The 23,402-nt window shown below is 36.0% G+C and overlaps 1 protein-coding gene across 1 annotated transcript; it reads right to left on the bottom strand.

Annotated features, from left to right (window-relative positions):
- Positions 1 to 21: 21 nt before the first annotated feature.
- On the bottom strand, positions 22 to 21,835 carry LOC104526092 (relaxin receptor 1-like; the record flags this gene model as incomplete). The annotated part of the gene is made up of 11 exons (XM_010169451.1): positions 22 to 111; positions 854 to 925; positions 1,812 to 1,883; positions 2,165 to 2,239; positions 3,003 to 3,074; positions 3,890 to 3,961; positions 5,001 to 5,072; positions 6,694 to 6,765; positions 7,752 to 7,857; positions 8,695 to 8,799; positions 21,680 to 21,835. Coding segments are annotated over 11 exons (950 nt in total), but the record flags the coding sequence as incomplete, so codon positions are not given.
- Positions 21,836 to 23,402: the final 1,567 nt, after the last annotated feature.

Here is a 23,402-nt window from a genome sequence, read left to right as displayed (position 1 = left end):
ATAATAATAATAATAATAATAATAAAAAAGAATCCTTACAGTTGTGAAAGCTCCTTTAGATCCTTAAATATATGTGGAGGAAGAGATTCAATCTTGTTGCTAGCCAGATCTCTGCAGAAACAGCCACAGGTAGGATACAGTAAGTTCTTACTAGGCTCAGTAATTTTACCAAACAGTTTTGCAGTTTCAAGACACACAGTTTTATTCTGTTTGCCAAATATTATTTATGATATAGGTTATTAGAAACTTTGACTATGAAAGAATGCTGTTAAAGCAAGATGGGAAGCTAGATCTACAGATTTGTCTTTGTCTAGTTAGTTCAGATATGCCAGTAGATACATAACTTACTATTAGTGTATTTACATCAAAATGAAAGTAAAATACAGTTAACTTCAGTTGTAGGAGCTTGGAAATAAATTAGATGTATTGTTTCACTACAGGAATTTTCTCACACGGGCTAGCCAGCACTACGTCTTTCCCTTAGTTTTTCTCTCTACTTGTCTGCTTACTTTCACTAAACACAGATCATAACAACTGGGCACAGAGGAGTAAAGCTCTCAATCTGACTGAAACTGACAAGCAAGTCTAAAAGACACTGTTATGATCTAAGATTAATTAGTGTGATTCTATTCAGGGAACATAATGATCTTGTGAGCAAAACCCCCAATATTATTGATATTTACAGAATATGTATTTTATTGACTATTTATTCCTTGTTAAATATATAGAATAAAACCCTGTGGATGGGTGCTATCTCCAGAGCATGTTATATGAAATAGGATATATGATAAATGATGTTTGCAATGTAAATTATAATACTTCGTTGTACAAGTAAGAGAAGAAATCAACTCACAATTCATCTAACATCTGGAGAGAAGAAAAGCTGTTTTCGTTTAAAGAGCTGATTTTATTTTGTCTCATCACCCTGAAAGAATAAAACAAACTTATGTTGCTGCTTCTTGACATCTACTTGGTTTTGGAGAAAACTTGTTATAAACTTTTAAAATTCTCTCCTCTCTGCATCTTCAAATTTTTGCCTAATTCAATTGTAGAAGCTTACCATTTTACCATTTGATAAATAACTATAATTGCCTATGTATGTATGTGTTTCTGTGTGTGTATTTATATATAACCATAGGAGGCTGGTATAAATCGGCTGAGGGCAGGAGGAAGATGAAGTGGGCGGGAAGGCTTGTGACCTAACCACATCTCAGACACAGGCACATGGCTGTGCAATTTTTCCTTCACACGTATTTTATCTGCCACCGAGCTTGCTCCTTAAATTAACAACTTGGATTTTAAAAGCAAAGAGAAAGCCAAGAATATGGGTACCACAGAAAAAATAAAAATTGGAAGGTACCATGAATCACACTAATCCAGTAAAAGGTTGAAGAGATTTTCTAAAGATGATGACAACATCACTGAAGAAACTTTGGGGAACATTCTAAAATTGCTGAGCCAAGGCCAGCCAACCAGCCAAAAAAAGGCTTTGAGATGAAGAAACAAGTGATGTATTTTCTACATATGCTGGGTTTTATTATGAGATTTTTACCTCCTAGAAAACTTCTAAATGTTGATATTAGTCAAAATTGCTTCATATAGTTGCATGTATCAATGCTGAACTTTGCTATAAAAGTAAACAGTGGTTATTCTGTATGGTGCTCATTTTAAACCAAGCATTTTAATTTAATCTCCTTGAGATCTAAATAACCATGATACTGTGGAAACTTCTATATTAGCTGTAATGAATCAGTTGACTGTTCAGCACAAGCATATCTTGCTTCGTCTGGCTAGCATATCCTATTACTTACAGTACAGTTAGACTGTTGCAGGAGACGAAAGTGACATTTCTTAGATGATGGATATGGTTGCCTTCAAGGTCTCTGGGATATAAAAACAAAACATCAATCACTGAAAATAAATTTGGGCAGTTATTCTAAGATAATTCAAGAAAAATACTACCAGAAGTTCATGACAGCACAAAAGAGACTGGGAACCAGACATCTAGTTTTTCTACACATCTAGTTGATGACTTCAGGTCATCAACCCTGCAGTGACCCAGCAGGCACTCTGTAAGATCCAGCACCCCATTAGAAAAACTGGTGTGGAAACACCATAGAAGACAACAAAATAATATTTTTCTAGTGAAATAAGGTAGACTTACAGCCAGTTTAGTCTTGGCATATATTGGCACAGAGGTTTATCAGGCAAACGAGCAAGAGAATTATTCATCATCTCTCTGAAAAAAATAGTAGTATAGTTGGCTATATTTGCCAAAAATTACATTATAGAAAAAATCACATCTCTTACATTTACACTTTTGAAAGAAAGACAATAAAAGCCTGATTAATTTCTCATAGTTTTGGAGGTAGTATTATTTTCTTTAATTTCTACATATTTTCCCTGTGACATTCTGTGGAGCAGTATTTTATGCTCAACTTGTTAATTACCAGGTAAAGCAAAGATTTCACTGCTTTTAAAATAAAAGATAGCAAGTTAATAAATATATTTTGATTATTCAGTTATAACATAACTTCTGTTGGTGATGGAGGAAGGGGGATATGGAAGGAGGTTTCCCTCTGAGCTGCAGGGGAAGGAAGTCCCTTGCATTTGGGGCTGGAGAGGGCAGTGGCAGGTTATAGTCTTGGGGGCGGAAGCTGGGCTGCTGCCGGAGGCAGGAGCTTTGGGACCCCCGCCTCCTGCTCTGCAGCTCTGGGGGACAACTGGCACCCATTGCCACAGCTGTCATCTCCTTGCCCTCTCAGCGATGTTGTCTTTTAGCATTTTGCCCACCCATCTCCCTGTACTTTTCCAGACACTGCATGTCTGCTGCTGCCAAATCCCTACTCCAGCACATCTTGCCTGGGGGTAAGAAAAAGCCGTAGATGTACTGCCAGCACTCTGTGGTGAGCAAGCAGTCATTGTAAAAAGGTTTTTATAGATATCTGCCCTTTCTGTTCAGTTCTTTTAAATAACACTTTCGGTTCTCATTCCATACTTACAGGAGAATAAGTGATTTGAGTCCGTAAAATGTTAATGGAGAGATACGATTTATCTTATTATTTTCAATTATCCTGTAAATTACAGCAAAACATGTATTACTTTTAGAACTGTCTGCAGTCTTAAATTGAACAGATAATAAAAAGTAACATACTTTGAAATGGTTTTCTTCAAATGTCCATTCAAACTGCTTAAAAATTTAATGTACTACTCCTTAGGAGGTCAGGGTATTCATCAAATTAACTTCCATTCAGAAGAATTTAATTAAAAAAAAATAAAGTTATTACTTTAAACTTAGAAAAAAGTGGGATTTAGTGAGTTTTTAGAATTCTTTGATCAAGACACTTTGAATAGATTCCCTGTGAAAATAAAGCAGCACTACATAACGTTGTTCCACAGAAATCCAACAGTTCCAAACACAGAGAAAAAATGTTAGGCATGTTATTTTACTTATTTTTAGTAACTTTACTGAGTCAAAATAGTGTTTCATTTTAGTCAGTCTGAAAAGCACTAATAATCGTGTATTTCGGACTAAGACAATAATTTTGTCTGGGATATTTCAAGCACTATTTACAAGGTAAAACCTGCCCCCCAAAATCCTCTTTCTATTGTTTGATAGTATTTGAGTTATGTATTAATTTTTAACAAGCAATTACTAATATACATTATTTAGTATTGTAAAAGTCATCAGTCATTGGAGCCACTAAGGCCCAAGAAACAATTTCTGCTCTAACCAAAGTCAGTAGGGTTTTTACCTCACTGTTAACAGGAGTTCCTTAATTATTATCTCTATTATACTATGTACAAAAATGAAAGCAATCCAGATTTTTTTTCTATTGCTTTAATTATTCCTTGAGAAAATAAACATACAAATAAGAAAACAACATACAGCCATTCTAGCTTGTGGAGATCTTCAAAGACACCAGGCTTCAAACTGATTATTTTGTTGTTACTCAGGTATCTGAAACAAGACCAACAAAAGATAAAAGATTGGAATTCTTAATTAGCATCAGATGCACAAAAATGAGTTTTAAGATTTTTCCTTCATAATTTATCAGAATACTGCTAATTTTTTTAAAATTTTTACTATGGTAATTTTCATGCCCTTCTTTGAGAACAAGGCAGGACTCCTTGTAGTGAGGACTTTTGTAACAATTATGTACAACATTTTGTCTTATCTATAAGAGAATGCAGAAAGCTAAATATTTGCACTGTGCCATATTTTAGATCCTTTCCAGTTTCCTTCTGTGAGTGATTCATTTCATCAGTGTTCCCAGGATACCATTCAGTCTCAGCTAAGGACTTTAGTCAAATATAGATACCAGAATCATGGAAAAAGAAAGCCTGAGAAATGAAGAGGAAGGAGGTGTACTATAAATGGTTTGGGAAGGTAATAACAGCAGCTGTAACAACAGATAATCAAACACATTAATGTATCAGAAAAAGAAGAGATACACATTTTAAAAAATCGTCCTTTTAAAAACACTGCAGAAACAAGAAGGTGATCTGAACAACACAATCGACATACCATCTCTTTCACTGAGCATTTTCCCTAAAAGCTAGAAGCATCTTTCAAAAAGCTGCTGCAAAATAAAGAAAATTGTGTTCTTTTCATTTCTGATACTGTTTGCTTTGGTTTGCTTCTGTAAACTAAAAGACAACATTAAAGAGTTTTGATTCATCACAAATTCTTGCTTTTGTTTTATTCCTTTTCCATTCTTTCTGACTTTATGTGGGTAACTACCACACTGTCTCCTTCTTCCATTCTGCAGATTTGGGGAACAGGAGTGAAGTATGGAGCTCATTGGTGTTTTCAAAGTATTGTCCTGCCAGATAAATTTGCACTGATAACTTTGCTTTCTCAATCCTATCATTGAGTTAAAGATTCATACTGTTTTGCAACTTCCTAACACTGAATCAAGTAAGAGTGAGACATCCGTAACCACTCTCAGAGCTCTTCCAGTTGCTCTTTACTTCAGTATTGAAAAAGCAATACTTACAGTTTGGTCAAGTTGTATAAACCTTTGAAAGCACGTTCAGATACAGCTCTGATTTTATTATTCTGAAGATACCTAAGAAGATACAACAACAACAGTTAATCCTCTAAGGGAGTAAAGTCAAAGCAAGCATAAATAATAAATTAAAATCCATCAACTAAACTGATTGCACATGTGGTACTTGAAAAGAAGCTGCCAAACTTGTTACATCTTAAATTTGACAATACACATTTCACAGCTGTAGCTGCAAACACCACAAAGGTGTTTTAAAAGAAATACCCCTCCTCCCAGCAGAATTACAAAATTCATTGGGACCAAAGGGACACTTGGTTTGCCTGAGATGAACAACAAAGCAGTTGTTTGCAGCCTCCTGCTTTAGGTCCTAACCTTTCAGACTTGTATGACCTGATCTCAATATTTAGCCAGAACTCTGCTACAAGCAACAAAATTTTGCATGGCAAATGTCAAATTAACATGTGGTTTTGAATTTTCTGTTTGTAGCATCAGATAGTTTTCAAAATGATGCATTTTTAAGATAATATAATAAAAATGTAAAACAAATCTTACTAATTTTCTGTAAACTAAAGAATACTATTTTTTCCCTTCTGTTTTCTTTTATCTACTTTGATGAAATAAATCCAAAAATATTGTCAACTGCAAATGTAAAATAATTTTCAAATAATTTCAAAGCATTATAGTGTTATTCGCTTGTAAATATTTAAATATAAATCCTTTTAATTAGATAGCAGTTGATAAAGCACCCAGATGCATTCCTGTTAAAAAGCAGTAAGAAATCTGACATTGGCTTTTACCGAATGGGTTTGTGTCAAACATGCCCAAGAGCTTTCTGAAAATGTACAGTTATTGATCAGAAACGTGTGAAATTAATATTAGAAACAAATAGTTTGTACAGATAGATATGGATGTATTTCTTTTAATGGAAACTTATCTTTCAACACTTGAAGGTCATAATGACACTTAACTTTGTGAACACACGATGGTGCTGCAGTACAGCGCAGTTTCCAGAACAGCTGCACTCCAGTGACGTGTTCTAGGACTGTTCAGTGCCTTGAATTGGTGACATAGGGGCCCTGCTCTAGACTTTTGCATTTAATCCTTAATTTTGCTAATTCTATAGAAAGTAAACTTGTCAAAGGCTATGATCTTTGAAAAATATATATGTTACACATAATAAAAGATACCAGAGTATTGTGTTGCCATAACAATTTGAATAGTTGAGGCATTCTCAAATTGGTACCAGACATAATTAGGAGGAAAACCTAGTACCATGTGAGTGAACTTCCCATGACAACTGGAAGTTTAAGTTTCTAAACTTTTGTTTTGCAGAATAAACATATTAAGTTACTTTAATTTCTTTTGGCACATTATTGTTCATTATGGATGTAACTTTCTTCAGACATGATGAAAGTTTAACATGTTTCTGGTATAAAATAGCCAACATAAAAAATAAGTATGCAGAAATCAGTTTTGCAGAAGAGAGATGTCAAATCAAGCTATTTGAGCCAAACAAGTTGCACAATTAGATGACGTACTGAAGGGCAAGACAAAACAGAATTTCAAGTATAAACTGAGGGTTGTCACTTAGGTGTTAAGGTCTGTGTGTGTGTATGTGAAAGGGAGAGGATGAATTATTTAAGGCACTGAACAGATATTTTAAGTTGAGGCACTCCCTTACAGATTTTTAAGGTCTTGGTATTTCTTGAAAATGTCAGCAGAAAGTTTCCTTAGCAGATTCCTCTGAAGAGACCTGTAGGAATGAATGTACACAGTAAAACTACTCTTCCAGCTTCCTACAGTGCTGCCACTTTTGTTATTCAGTAAGAGCCACTTTCACACTGCTAAATAATAAAACATTAAAACATCTGAATATGCTACTTTTGTTTGTCTGAGTATTTGTATCTATTTAAGTAGTAAGCCAAATACTTCATCATCAAAAAATATTCTTCCATGTCTCCAGAGCAACTGACAAAATAATAGTTAAATTTGAGTTAAAAAGATTTGAGTATAAAATAAACCACAGATATATTTCAAACCTTGAATGTATACAGAGCTTATTTCCTGGTGCATGTGTCCCTATGTGCTCATCTCCATTGGGCACTGGTTCAGGGCATGGTTGGATTAGCAGAGTCTAGCCTGAAAGCCAGCTGAACTGACTTACTGCTTTTTCTAAAGCTAGAACTGGGCCATTATTTTTGAAGTCTTTGTTGACCCTGAGCCAACAGCAAGTTTAAATATATATTTGACATTCCACATTAATCTTTGCTATGAAGTTTAAATAACAGCGTATTCAGAGACATCAAATGAGAAGTAAAAAGATTTGCTCAAGCAGGTAGTTCCACTGAGTTCAAGGTTATTGACTTTGTTGGCAGGAATATAGACTAGGAATATTGGCAGGATCCTAGAATAATAAAAAGATTCTAAGCATTGTGTCTTAAAAGGAAACATTTCTTTTGAAGATTTCTTTAGATTTCCTGAAACTATTGCTAGCTCAAGTCATGGTTACAAACGTGAAACGATAACTTCACACAGAGTTTTTTGGTTCCTTTTCTCTCCTCTTATGCAGGGAAAGTCTGTACTTAAAACAGTAAAGGACTTGTCAACAGGGAGACACTATGGTTTCACAAGCACCAGCTGAGCCAACCAGTCATTATTACAAGGCTGTAGTTATGAAAATGTTGTAGGATTGATAGTCAAGTTGAACAGAGCAAGAGACCACTTCTCTGCTCTACTTACATTACGGTTATGTTTGAAGGGACTTGCGGGACAGCACGCAATTTGGCAGCATCGCAGAAGATCTCCAACCCTTGGCAGATACACTCTGCTGGCACAGCACCAGCCACTGCATGAGAACAAGAACGTGGTTGTGGCCAAAGGTGGGATGGGTGGTGTGGTGGGACGGGGAGAAAAGAAACATGATGTAAAAGAACAGTGAGCACAAAGACAGACCTACCAGGCTGTGTTAAACAGAGATTAAGGCACATGTTTTTGCACAATTGATTTAGACCTGAGAAGACCCTAACAATAAATATAAAGGGACACAAAAAATTTGATTACCTCCTGACCTCTGTGAAAGAGCTTGTAAAAGCTCTTGAGCTTCAGGCTTGATATACAGGATTCTGGAATGGCTTTTTGTGGCTCTTTTTTAGATTCTTCAGTCCTCTTATATTTACTAGAATGAACACAACTCTGTCCAGGTGAAAATTAGATGAAAATGGGTCAGGAAGTCTTTGCTCCCTTTCCCACCATCTCTTTGCTTTAAGTTAGTGATCATAGTAGACAGCAGAATCAGAAAAGCTGTACAAAGGGATGAATACCTGCAGAAGTGAGGGTTTGCAAGAATCTTTTCATGTATGAAGAAGTTAATTTGAAGGACGTTTGCCTTCATTTCACTACAAAAGATGTGTGTTTCACGGTCTCTCCAGCTGTCTTAATATATTCAGATAAATGTTTGTATTGCCCTCCTAATTTACATGTTTGACACTTTTCTTACAGAAAATGAATCACTCTTAATGGAACAGATATAAGCTTCAATGCATTTGTTCGCCTGAGACATTAATTCTGTTTTACTATAAATTAAACTGCACTATATTTATCTTTCTGATAAGCATATTTGTTACGTATTTCTTCCTAGGAATCATCAGTAATAACCACACAAATAATAGCTGAAGTTACTTACAGCACTCAGGGGTCTTTGTCTGAAACGCATACAGAGATTTCAGCTTATTGTATTTGTCCTTTGTATAATGTTTATCAAATTGCAGAGACCATCCATTGTTGTCCTCTAATAAAAAAAAACACAAAGAGAGGACACATTAGAAGAGAAATAAAAGGTAGAAATATCTTCACTAAATTTAGTTGCATCAATTTATTTGCCTCAATTTTTAGCTCAATAACATGACTTTTTCAGAACATTTCATAGACCATTAGATGAATTTATGTTTACATGATTGTCTAATGACCAGTATGTACTGAGATTATGAGCTGTATAGTAGGAACAGCTTATTATACCTTCAACAACAACATTTTCTGTGACAGTTATATCAAAAAAGTATAATCTTCCACTTCAGAACTTTTTGTCTACATAGGAGATGCAACTGTATTTTCCTACCTCTTTAAACACGTGGGTTTGTTACTTTCTTTGTCCAGGAAAGCTCAAATGATTACTATGACTTCAACTACTTCTTTCAGAGGGCAGCCTCACACTATCATAGCCTACAATTTCTTTCCTGAAAATCTAGCTGAAGGCCAAATAAACACTGTTTTTCAAGAGCATCAGTGATGTGGTATAACATATTAAAGTCAGTGTGTTAAATTTAAGCTCAACATGCTTCTTCTTAAAAAAAGCATTATTTCATAGTACCAATTTTGTCACTGTACATATATCAGAATATCTCAAGATGGAATGGACCCATAAAGATTATCAAGTCCAACTCCCTGCTCCTTGCAGGATTACCTAAAACTAAACCATATGACTAAGAGCATCGTCCAGACAGACACTCCTTGAACTCTGACAGGCTTGATGCCATGACCACTTCCCTGGGGAACCTGTTGAACCTGGCCGACCACCCTCTCAGTGAAGAACCTTTTCCTAATGTTCAGTCTGAACTTCCCCTCACACTGCTTCATTCCATTTCCTTGTGTCCTAAAGGACATAATAAACATGAAAAACCAAAAAGCAGTTTCTTCCTACAGATGAAGATTTCCAGATACAGTGGTGCTGGAAATAACTACACACCTGTTTCGTGGAAGCCGGTTGCATATCTGACATCTGTAAATTAACTGACAAGGTAACCACTTCCAAAACAGGGCAGGAATACACACTACCAGAGTGAAAGAAGGAAGGAAGGAAAATTAAACTTGTCTTTAAAAGCTGTAATTCGATTTTAGTTTTATTAATTTGAGTCTGACCTCTCTTCAGCTTTGACAATGCCCACATCTTTTTAGTTTAAAGCACCTCATGTAATGAATATGCACCAGTAGCAGAAATGCTCCTTAGAATGGCACTCACTGGCTGGTGAGTCAAAGCATCAGTGACAACTGAAAGCATTACTTTGTAAGGACACCTACTGTCAAACAACATTTTTATGAGAACTCTGAGGATGGCTCTGCCTTGCTAGTCTTTACAGCCTTAGTTTCACTTTTCTAGTATGCTAGCAAAGATATTTCCCTCCTGCTTTCACACAGTAATAGTTCAGTTATACTTAGCTACCATTCCTCATTGACATTTCTGGAGAAATCTTCATATTCAAGTAAGCATTACTACTATATCTATTGTTTTCAAAATAAGCAGGGAGAAATAAAATGTATTTACTTTGCAACTTTTTGCATTATGAAATGGCATCTCATCTTTCCTGTCACTCAGCTGCTTTCTCAGCCAGGCAGGGAAATCACCTCGAAGGGATCTGCTGAAGCCTACAGACTGGCAGCAGATGGAGCTGTTCTGAGAGATGCTTCTTTCCTGTCTCTGCTGAAAGAGTGCACTGTAGACTCTGATTAATAGCTGTTATGAAAGATTAAGTAACTTCAGGCAGGGTATCTTTTATCTAGTTATTAATTTTTATACATAAATAGAAAATATAGAAGATTCAAAGCAACCAAAAATCTCTGTCCTCAGAAACTGCTCCAGAAAGAGGAAAGTAAGAGTTGAAAAGCACCTTCACTTGAAAATGAATGTGAACTAAATTATGTCCTGCAAGCATGCCAGCTTCCCACCCAGAGATGGCATTTACACACACTTTACTAATTTACTTGAGGGCACCTGGTATCCTCTAATCTGTTAGCAATTTTGCCAGGTTAGATCATTCAGCTGATATTCAGAAGCAGCCTAAAGCATTTTGAACAAAATGAAAGGAGCTTGCAAACCTGCAGATGTATTGCTCTGCCTGCTTTAAATGTTCAGCAGAAGTTCAGTTTTAGGACTACCTGCAACATGGAATCTGTAATTGATGAAGTGATGAGAACAGATCCTTCGCAAAGTGGTGAGTGTCTTATAAACCTCCTGTCCAGTAGATAGGGTTGTAATGAGTTTTCCCCTATCACTATTACTGAATGTTTAACTGGAGCACATCCATTGACTTTCATTTCCAAGACTGGACCCAGCAACTGGGGCCTGAAGAAACTAGTGGGAATACAAAATACAGAGGTGAGATTTAAGAAGAAAGGAATCTTTCATTGAGGATTTTTAAACAGAAATTTGTAAAGATGCATCAAAAATGAGATTATTCTTGGAGTATAACAATGACAAATAAATATTTTTCAGTCAGGAATACAGTCTCAAATTTTTTTTTACTTTCTAAAGTATAATTTTTCTGCATTTCCTCATTTCTGACACTAAAGAGTAGGTAGATGAGATTTTATTCCACCTTTTAGTATTTTAAAAATGCTTTGCCACGTTACAAAGCATGTACAAGAGGTGACCATCACTGCAGTTCACATCTGCAAAGAAAAAGGATGAGCAGTGCCTCCTACACTAATGGGAATGAGGGAGTGGTTCACTACGAAGGGAAAGTTCACCAGCATTCTCAAGGAAATTGAGAGGCAGCTGTGTATTTTTGGGTAGCCATAAAAGAGAAGGGGGGAAAAAAACACAGAAGAGAGAAAAGATGGATTATTTTGTACTGGAAGCATTCCAGTTGTCTGGAGTTTCTGGTCAGTTCATTTTAAATAATGGGCTTTTCTCATGGCATTGACTTTCCTGCCTTCTACAAAGAAATACAAAGGCACATCTGAATATAACAAAACAAGTTATTCAAAGTTTTCTGACCTTCAAAAATGTTTGCTTTGGGCCAAGCTTTGTGCCCAAGCCCAGGACAGTCTTTATTTTATACAAACTGTTTTGTCAAATCCCAGAAGAATGTATTGTGCAAATAACTATATTTAGTACAACCATTTGGTGAAGCACTCAACGTCAGAACTGTAAATCATTTTGCGATCGTTTAGAGTTTATGTGGTAAGTTTGTGACCTGTTTACCTCTGTCAAGATGAGGTTCTCCATACACTTTAAAGAATGACTGGTAATAGTGCTCGTCTTGAAATCCCAAATCTATCATTTAGGGGAGTACAGCTCAGATGAGAAATTGTTTTTTCCCAAGCCAGTTCTCAAATTCATTATGTTGGCTGCACTTCTGTAAAAAATGAGATCTGAGAAAACAAGGCATTAGCAAATCTCCCCCTACATGGGGTAAGTGAAATTAAATAAGTAATTTAATTGGGGGGATTGGACTAGATGATCTTTTGAGGTCCCTTCCAATCCCTAATATTCTGTGATTCTGTAATTGTAAACTGGAGTTATCTGAATACAGATTAATACATTATTCCTTGCTAAAAGTTGTCAATTACCATTTCTGTCAGAAAAGGAATGAAGAGGAAAGGAATGAGAAAGAGTATGTTAATCCTGACAAACTACAGGTTTGAATAATCCTTTCAGTGACAGATCCAAGGAAATTTCAGCTTTGCTGACAGATCCAAGAAAATTTCAGCTTTGCTCAATTAAAGACATCTCATTTTGTATGGAGCTTATGAACAGGACTTTATGTATGTGACTTTCCCCTTCTCTCAGCTATGCCTTCCTGGGTTATTATGCATAGAAATACTATCAGTTAAATGTATAAGCACTCTAAAGAGACACTGTATCACCCTTTGGTTTTGCCTTTGCTGTTGGTGATCATAACCCGTGGACATATTTCTTTCTGCCAGTTGTTAAAATATGCTTTCTCTTGCTGTAAGAAATTACTTTAGGCTTTTCACAGAGATATCTTCTAGTACAACACGGAAGACTTGCGTCTTGCAGACAAGAAGCAATTCCTTTTAAAATGTTTACAGATGAAGGAATATAATTGCCCTTTTCCACAGTGTTGGGGCATAAAGATACAGTCTAGTAACTTAGAGTAAGACCAAAACCACACTGAGATTTTATAAAACGGAGTGTTACAGTGCTGGGAACCTTAAACTCTGGGAGTGAATTTCACAGCCCCAGTTTAGATACCCAAGTGGAAAAAATGAAGAACCTAAAACTGGACCCCTACTAGCCAAGGCGATTTTACCCCACACCAACCTGTGCATCACTGCACACTGACTGCGCCCTGAACCTGCTGATTAACTGAACTGTACCTTGCCTACTTATACCTGACAATGCAAACACAGAAAAACAGACAGGAATTAAACAAACTCAAATGCCATTTACACTTCTCTGGATGAGCTAGATAACATGCTTGCACAAGTTTATTCTTGATTTTACAACAAGTTAATTAATCCAGTGCAACTTTTAAGAAAATATGCAGGCTCAATTTTCCAAAAGATAAATAACTTCTCAATATTGTATCTTTATTCCTTTGAAACACTGCCATAGAGGAGTTTTCCAGTTTACATAACAATACTTTTAATCTATACAGATTAATCAATATTTCTATTCTGTTTTTCTCAAAATATTTACAGTTTTTAAAATAAGCTAATAGCATAAATACATCTATAAAACCTTGAGTTGCTTGAAAGTTCCCTTAGCAGTAAGCCGCTACAGCGGAGACCAGAAGAGACATAAGCCTAGTGAAATGTAAAAGTTCCTCTTAGTTATCAACAATATTTAAAGATCTCAATAACAAAATTGATTCAAAGCCTCCAGAACTTCAGCAAAGCTATTCCATTTGCTGGTATTTGCACATCAGTGTAAACCTGATTATTTCAGTGCCATATATTGTGCACAAATGGCAATGACAGTGATAATAAAAATTGGTATATACAAAAAATTCCATGTGAAGCTTGAAAATCCAATCTTTTGCCAAGTATTTGCTACATTTTGAGCATCCTGCTGACTTCCAAGTGTTTTCTTTTTGCTTTATAAACAGAATTTACTATCTCAAAACTGAATGTTGACTTTTATATGTAAATCTTACGTTTTAAGTATGATGGAAAAAAATGCTATGCCAGGAAAAGATGAGACTAACTATAACATTATTCATTATTAGTATTAATTTGAAGTATAAAGTCATGAAGCTCTTCTGCAATGTGCTGAGGCAAAAATGGAAAACAGACCATCTGAAATGTCTCATCCCTTATGAGCAATCTTGTAATATTAAAGCATATATCTTTTGTACAGATGTTTTAAATTATCTCATAGAAATTTAGATTTCTGCTATGGAAATCTAGATGATGATTTAATGAATCTACAGAACTGCAATAATTCTCTGGGAATTTATAGACCTTCAAAGAAACACATATGAAAACAGCAAGATATCTATATATATTGTTATTACTTTAGTCCTATCAAATTTTATAGCCCCTTTTAAAAAGGAGGGAGTATGTTATAACTTATTGAATAAGGCAAGCCAGTCACCCGATGACTGCATGGCACAGTAACAGATGAGGCCTGTGCATTTAGAGCTAAACAGGTGCAAGACTTCAGCCGTTCCCTGCTCCAGTTCTTTTGAATACCTCTGTCTGTGATTTCCAGCCTATGAGCTAGACAGAGCTTAACGAACACCTAAAAGTGAACTTTACAACTGGGGACCGGAATGCTGCCTTGTGTTTGGAGACATCTTGGCCTGGGAGCAACACAATGGTAAATACATTTAGCCAGTGAAGAACTCCTCTGTAGAGTCAGAAACATCTTAAATTACATCTGCATGCCTGTTCTTGCTTCACTGGACTGGAAAAATGTGGCTATGACACTATAATTAAAAAACAAATGCAGACACACTACAACCATTGTCTAACTGCCAAAAAATCAGTTTTGCAGAACTATCAGCAAAATTGTCCAGAAGCCAAATTTCTAAACACCGAGGAAACTTGTGCTCTCAAAATAGCACAGGCTACTTTGTTCCATTAACCACTCTACATAATTAAAGACCTAGCTTGTGAAAAAAAGATAAAATTAAACACCCTAGCATGGTGTTCCTTCCATTCCTCTTTTAGTATTGCTAATAAGTAGAGTGGTAGTCAAATATGTAACCATAGTCACTGTTTTTTTTAATGCCCAATGCAAGTGATTTTGGTTTCAAAATTAATAAGAATTCTGGTGTTTGCATTTTTAACAATTCTTACGTTAAAATACTTTTTATTCTAATTATGACATACCTGTGTTATTTGCACATAAATATTTCCTTTAGAGCTTTACTAGTAATAAATAAGAACCTATTTCAACAACCATTTCTGAGATGGAACATATTTAGTAGTGTGAAACAACGGGAACCTCAATTTTAAACAAAACATAAAATATACCTACTCAATGCCCAATTAAGTTTAAGAAGAATTAAGGCATTTGTTTATGAAAAGTATATATCTCAGACTGCATGGCAAGAATACTGTATTCTATAGCTCCTCTTTCTGTGACAAGTTGCAGGAGATTGCAACTTGGGTTTCTTCATCTCATCTAGAGAAAAATGAAATGAAATGAAATGAAATGAAATGAAATGAAATGAAATGAAATGAAATGAATAATAAAAAAAATTATCCCTGCTAGCACAGTGCTTCCAAACAGTCTTATCCAGTACTATTTAGGAAGGCTAGAACATGAATCACACACATTTTTTGTGTTTTGAAACATCCGAGCTTTTCATTAGTTTCCTAATTTAGGTAAGTTATGATTCTTTGCTCACTGAAGACAGTGGGAGTCTTTCAATTGATTTTTGTGGAGTCAGTCCAGGTCAATTCTCAGCAGGCTCAACCTTGCTTCATAAGACATGTTGTGGTCAAAAGTCCAGGTGGCATGACTGAAGATTCTATATTGATCTTATTGTTTGCATTTTAAATTGAACAGAACATCATAAATCCAATAACTACAAAGATTTTGACTGCATGTTTGGGTACTGTTAAATCCTAATGGACGTTAGAAAAAATCTTTTAAGTCTGAAAGCAGGACCATTTATAGAGAAATGAGTGCGCCTGTACTTTATATCTGAGGGATTTTCAGAACCTGTAACTACAGGATGCTGACACATAGTGCTAAATGTATCAGAGACAAAGTAGTAGGACTTAATCTTAGACTTCAAGACATATAATAAAAGGTGCTTTCAAATTGGCCGGGTAGGTTGTAAAGTTCAATGCTTCCCCTGAAAGGAGAAAAGCTCAGTACCTTTTGAGATTGAATTGTTTTCCTATTTTTCTCCATTTACAATTTTGTACCAAACTGAATTTAAGATCTGATGGATGGTTTTGGAACAAGAAACCTGAGGTAAGCTACATTTACTGGGAGGCTTCTCCCCAAGAACTGGCATCATATTAGCTAATTTACAGTTATGATGAACAAATCATGCTGACTATCCAGCAGAATGGCTGGGATATTAGGGTCAATTGCAACAAAGATCTTAGAAGATCACACAGGAAAAACAAATATTCAGTCTCTCAGTGACTTAAAATTTAACCTCATTGAGAATTTTTGCAGCACTTTGTAATTAGCATGATATAACTACAAAGTGATAACTGACCCAGTGTTGTATCTAGAAGATATAATTACACAAAAGTTGTTTCTAACATTACACTTTTATAATTGCATTTAATAGTAGGAAAATTTTTTTCAGGGGAAACTGACCCTTATCAAGGGGAAAAGTATGCTCATTCAGCCCTCTAGATGGCACATCAGAAAACTTTAAAAAAGAAAATATAAAGTGCTTATGTGCAAGTTTTAAAATTTAAATACTTAATTGGGGAGCAGATTAAGGATTTTTTTTTTCTTTCCTAAAGCTACTCAGAGAGTTGGTATTTTGAAAAAAAAAGCAAAAACAAAACCCATAGACAATTACTGGCAACATTATTTGTCTTCTGTCCAAATTTATAGAGTACATTTATGTTGTGATTTAACTTTTTGTATGTTTTTGCAGTTTGTCATGTGTCAGAATTTGTTCATCTAAACCAACATGCCCTTTAAGATAATAAAATACATGTGGACTCAGTGAAAAGCTACATCACAAAAACTGTTCTATTTGTTTTGCATTAACCAACTCTCATTTTTATCTACTGTTGTTAGTTTTAATATTGTTTTGTTTATCATTAAGCATCACTGTCAGAGCAAAGATTCCAAAAAATGCTTCTTTCCATGAAAATGTATTTGGGAATATGTACTTGGCACTTTTACTATGCCATTGGGTTTCAAGGGACTTTGCCTAAAGATTGTTTGAAATACATTAACAGTAATGTTGCAGCAGTAACATCTTTGATGTAAGAAACACTCTACTCATTTTAGGAACAATTCCCACGTCAACACTACCATAGCATTAGGTGAACAGAATTCATCATTATGCCCAGTATCTATCCTTCCTGCTCATGTTTAAAAAAAGCAATGAAATAAACAAATATTCTAACCTCCCATCTACAAACATCAAGTAGCTACAAAATCAAATCTTACAGCTGTAAATAAGTAGAAAAAGCTCTTCCCTGGAAAAATAGGCTGAAGCCATTATGTTTGAAGTCAAACGTAGTCTCAGTAGGACAAAACACTATCAAACTCCCTCTGCTTTGCCAACTTGAGCTTTAAGCAAGCTTGGGCACAGGAGGATGCTGGAATAGCATTATTTTTTTTCCACACATTCTGGGTTTTGTGAACAGATACCAGAATAACTCCAAGTGAAACATGTGATATAGGCTAAACTGTTTAACATTGCACTTGATCTTTTTAAGTACTCAGTGCTTCAGAAAGATGAGCATTGGGCAGAATAGCAGAGAATAATTTTACTGCCATACTCAAGCCTAAAGAAGGAAGTCCTCAAAACCATAAACTTTTATGACAAATCATGAAATTTTAAATAAATAATTTTAATTTAAAAATAATTTATTTATGACAAATTTGTGGAGACACCCACTTCTACCTAATGGACTGTTTTCAAGTTTAAAAGGTAAGATTGTATTTTCCATGCACACTTAAGGTTACCCAGTGATAGTTCAAAATTCTAGTGATAGTTCAAGCCTCCCATCAATTTGGGCATGATTTTAAATTGCTAGCCTCCTCCTCTTATTGCAGTTTACTACACTGCCTCAAGCTCTTCTCCATCAGGATCTCACACACAGTATTTTATTGGTTTTGAAAACCCAATTGGGTGACAAAGTCCCATGAATTTTCAAAGATGGGTGGCTTCACTCTACTGTGACATATTGGCTACAATTCAACCCTTCCCAGAAGTGGCAGAAATGATGCAGTTGAACTGACCAAAGGACCTTCACACTCTGCGGTTAAGGACTAGAATGGCAGTCTGAGACCTAGAGCCTCTTCCTGACTCTGCCTATAATCCTAATTTCAGGTTATTTAACTTTTCTTGGTGTTAGTTTTATGTTCATTATTTGGACATGGAGAGTGCGGTGGAAGGAAAAGAGGAAGTAGAGTTGAAGAAGGCACCACAAAGCCAATCTTTACATGCCTGGGTTGGATGTAAACTGTGATTACAGCATATCTGAAAACAGATAGCTCTCTATGAGGATTCAGTTTAGTTTCAAATATTTATAATCATGTTTCACTGTTATGAGTGTACAGTGCATGAAACAGAATTAACGTTGCAAATTTCAAAGATTGCAACAATAAATATCTTTATAGGAATGAAGCAGGGAACTTTATTCATTAAAAGAGGAAAGGGACAGAATTGCTGCAAGATACTTGGGATTACTAGCTTTAGTATTTTCAGAGGCTCCTATCACCTTCAGCTCTTTTGCACTCATGCCTTTTTTGCTTCAAAGGTATTTAAAGGTTTTTGCAAAGCAACTCTCTCTTGGAAGATCTGTATGTGCTTTTTATGCTAGTTGCTTCTCCTCTTGTTTCATTCATCATTCACTGATGTTTCTCAAAACTGCTATTTCAGTAATTGCAGTTGCTGTTAATATTCAGCACACTCAGGGGCTGGACTTCGGATTTTCTTGTGTTCAGAGTACGTGGTTTGTGTTTTTTTGTTGTTGTTTTTTGGTTTTTTTCAAACAACAGTATTATGGCTTTCAAAAGAAGTTTTTTTCTTTTTCTTTTTTCTTCCCCTTTTTCTTCATCAATATTTTCTTTTCCATGACAGAAAGATCTACTGTCTATGACAGATTTTTGTTTTGTTTTTCCTCATGTTACGGGTATGTAGATAAGATATGTGCAGATCTTCACTATAAGATTTTTCTGCAGGCTTAAGATAGTGCTTTTCATTACTGAAAAAATCGATAGTGAAGCAGTTGATTTAGCTAGATATGTTTGAGATACTTACATATTTTTTTTTTTTTAAAGTATTTATTAATTTCTTTGAGGGTCTGACTCACTGACTTTTTCCCTTCCCACACCTGTTGGGTTCAATGTTGTAGACTGGCCACCTGAAAGCTCTTATTCAAATTTATGCAAGATGAAAGCATACAAGAATTTAAAAGTTGAGCTACTTAATTAGAGTACCTTGTGGATAAGATTAAAATTTCCAATGGTGCTGCATGAAACAATTACTACACTGGAATAATTTCATTTTTAGCTGCTTTTCTATAACCAGGAGCAATGACTTCCACTGAAAACTAGTTGTAAATTTAAAAAATTGGTTGAAGGAACCAAATATAACTGCTAGCATAAGGCACGGGTACTAAAGTAGTCCTGGGAAACTGCAGCAAAAAACCAGCCTGACAGTTTCTTTGTCTTGGTAGCTAATCAGTGAGGGCTCCTGTCCTGGATTTTAAGCAAGATGACTGGCCACAAAACAGAACTAGCCCACAAAGACTGCCACACTTACTACAGTATAGGTGCATTGCAGAAAAACTCATCAGGACATTCATATTCTCAGGCGAGGAAGGGATTCTTCCTTTATTTGAACAACAAAGTTTGACTGCAACATCAGTTTTTGAGAAAACATTACTGCTTAATATGACCTCAATGCATTACACATGGCATGCATTTCTTATTGCGAATATGGAGTCAAGATATGAGAAAAACACTAATAGTATAGGTTTCCCACAAGTCAATACAATGGCTCCTCACTTTTTGTGGTTTAGGCTTTCAGAAATTGAGGCTAACTCATTCTTGAATTACTATGCCCAGAAGAGGATTCAGTATCAGAGTTGAATTGTCTTGCAGGTTATATTGTCTGTCTCATTACAAAACTCTGTATATCCTAATTGCCATTTGGTCAAGCTGTACACTTTCAGCAAGTCCTTGCACGATAGACTTTCTGGTACTATACAGAAATGAAACATGTTTAAACCAACTTTTCACTGTGCTTGGACTTCTTAAACATAGGAAAGTACCACCATCAGCAATTTCGGCCACTGTAGGGCAAGATAATTACAGAAGAGACAGTTTTCTTCAGGATTTTTGATTACTGTCAACAGAAAGTATGTTTATGGCATTAGCAAATGACATAAAACTAGAAAAAGCTGCAGGTCCATTAGATGGGATTAGAATTAAAGCTGACTTGCATATGGAGTAAAACACTGAAATTTGATAGGAATAAGATACTACACATAGGTACAAAAATCAGCTCCACAGATATACAGTGAGAACAACTATTTTCAAAACCTCATGGACTCTGTTGGGAATGCTTGTGAAAAATACCTTTGCTACATTTTCTTTGAGATTTCTTTCAGAAAATGTCTTTTGGTAGATTCAGGGTTGTTTTTTGGGTTTTTTTTTTTTTCACCCCTCTTTCCCCCTCCCCCTCCCCCGCTCTGATGACTGTACCTGTCTGGACAGGCAGACCATTCACCTGCTTGGCTCCAAGGAGCTGGAAGCAGTGTGCCACACATCTGGCTGCCCTCCATAGCTACAGGCAAGCTGCTAAGAAAGTCTAGTCTCCCCATCTGCTATGGATCAGCAGCTCTGGAGAGTAGCTCTGAAACTATCCAGGCTGTTAGAAAGCTGACAATACCAGTAAATAAAATGTGCTAGGACTCTGTGGTCTCTCTGTGGTCATAGCTCACAACCAAAAGTCTAAGCTCTTTTCTCAGAAAGTATAGAGAGGCCTTTCCAGACTCTCCCAGGTCTGTGCCACCCTCCAAGCTGTGTGCAGGCACTGCGAGAGAAATGCTGCTCAGCACAGACTAAAGCTGTGCCTGGGCCATGCTCACAAATAAGCAGCGTGGACAGGTAAGTGCCAGTGCAAAGCCTGTGCTCTGGCCCTACTCAGTTTGCACCAGGAATGAAGTCTAAACCAAGTAAAATTCACGGCAGCCATCCAACAGGGCTAGAAGTGACAAAGGTGGCAACAGGAGGCAGCAGTGGCCTGGTGATGTGTATTCCCTCAGATTTTGACATTTCCAAACCCCAAAGCCTAGTAGCAGTACAGCTTGTACAGCATGCTCACACAGTCACAATTTTGGGCATAAAAGATTTCAGAAAAAACCTGAAAATTCTTCTAAATTATGTTTCCCAGCCAGATTTAAAAGTCACATTAAGCATAATATAAACTCTGTTAGTGCATATGTCTACCTCTCCTCAGCAGAGATCTTTGCTAGATCATGTATATGCATTTGTGCACATCAAAATGACACAGGCAAACAAGTTCAAAGTAGGGATAAAATTGGATAAACTGATACCATACAAAAACAAAAACGTGGTCCTTCCTAGCAAAGGGGCTTGTTGGGTGGTCTTGTTAGCCAAACCAAATAGCTGCTGTACTCTCTGAAAAATATTTGACTTTCCTATAGCTAACACTCCGCAGCTCTCTACTTAGTGTGAGCAGTGCATGGGCTTCAGTAATAGCAGGTGCTAGACACAAAGAAAAGTCTCAGCCACGTACCACAGTTGTCTTCATCGGCCCGATTCCCACAGTCATCCTCACCGTTACAGTGAAGCTGTTGGGGCAAACACTTTGTGATATTGCCACATGGAAAGTAGCCCAGGGGGCACCTGACCCCAACTCCAGAAACATGATCTTCCAAAGAGTCACGGATGACTAAACAGAAACAGAAAGAATATTCTTACTTTAAGATGTACTATTAAAGATGTTTGAGACTAAGCTTTTATAAATACTCATTTGCATTTGAATGTGAATATCAAGTGATAAATACATATTAGTTCATTGGACATGCAATTATTATAGTGTATTAAGTACTTGTTAACTTGGCAAGAAACATTCATATCATCATCCAATTAAAATTTGCTTTGGTATAAAGCAACCAGGTAATTCCTCTCCACACATCCTAGGAGTAAGACAGAAATGCTAATCATACAAGATAAATGACCTAAGGCCACTATTTAAAAGGATTGTTTCCCTTTGCTCTAGAAATCAATTTATTATAGCAATATACCAGATAAGATATGCAGATACAGATTATATTAATTTGTGCTGAAATTTTAGACCCAGATAGATAAGTCCTCTTTATACAAAGTAGAATTATATATTTTTAAATGTATTCTAATTTTAAAGCAATTACTAGATGTAAAATGTCCAAGGATCAAAGAAGGAAAGTAAGATCAAATCTGTGATGCAGTTTTGCTGAAGAATGACTAAGACGACATAAAGGTGCCACTATGAATCCTTTGGAAAAGTAGTCAACCTGGTCCAAAAAAATTGGAGATACTGTTCAGAGTCTATAAGTCTGAAGCTCAGATACACAATGCTGCTCTGTTAAGCCCCATCCCTTATAGGAAGTAACTTGACAGAACACAGGGATTTCATTCAAGGAGTGCTGAGGGAAAAGGCAGAGAGGTGCTGATGAGGGACAGCTGAGGCAGCTGGAGGGCTTTACCTGTCCTCTGCTCCTCTGCATTCTGTACTTCTGTACTATGGCAGCTTCCATTACTCACATTTGCAGATGCATGATGCCTTACCAGTCCCTCCAGTGCACCTGAGGACAAGTTCTGCCACTACCACTTTTTTGTTGTTGTTGTTGTTGTTTAATCTACTGCTTTTTTAACGGATTGCAGGGTACCAGCTCAGATTTCTTATCATACAAGATCAACTTCTTCCCAGAAGCTTATGATGGAGAGGGTTTTAAATTACTCTAGAATGCAATTTGTTCAGTCTCCACTATATTGGAAATGAAGAAAAATATCACAAACAGAACATTATCTAGTGCTCTTCATGCTCCCAAGGTTTCAGTAAGCCTGCCTATAGGAGTGCCATTCTGCAAGGGCCTGCTAAATTAATTTTTGAAGTACTTTCAAAAAGGAATATAACTTCCTCATTATGACTAGCATTTGTGAATGCTAGTTCACAGCACTTAGTGAATGCTGTTGCCAAAAAAAAAAATTCCAATACAAATTATATTTTAACTTTCATTGCTGTTTTATACCACTTGAAATGCTCTATATGAACTTCATTAACTGTGCTGTGATACTTGTTAGGATAGTATATTGTCACTTCTAAAACATGCAACTACTTTTCCAGGCTACTTTCATCAGATAAAGTATAAATCTTTTACGCAACTTTCCCAGATTAACGAGGAATGTGTTATTACACAAAATCTGATTTTGTCCTGATTTTTCTCCTGGACTAAGGGAATCACTTGAAATTCAGA

The sequence above is a fragment of the Antrostomus carolinensis genome, unplaced genomic scaffold (genome assembly GCF_000700745.2).
Source record: "Antrostomus carolinensis isolate BGI_N321 unplaced genomic scaffold, ASM70074v2 scaffold15170, whole genome shotgun sequence".
Classification (NCBI taxonomy): Eukaryota; Metazoa; Chordata; class Aves; order Caprimulgiformes; family Caprimulgidae; genus Antrostomus; species Antrostomus carolinensis.
The sequence above is the reverse complement of the archived record's forward strand: the minus strand, read 5'-3'. Positions and strand labels throughout refer to the sequence as shown.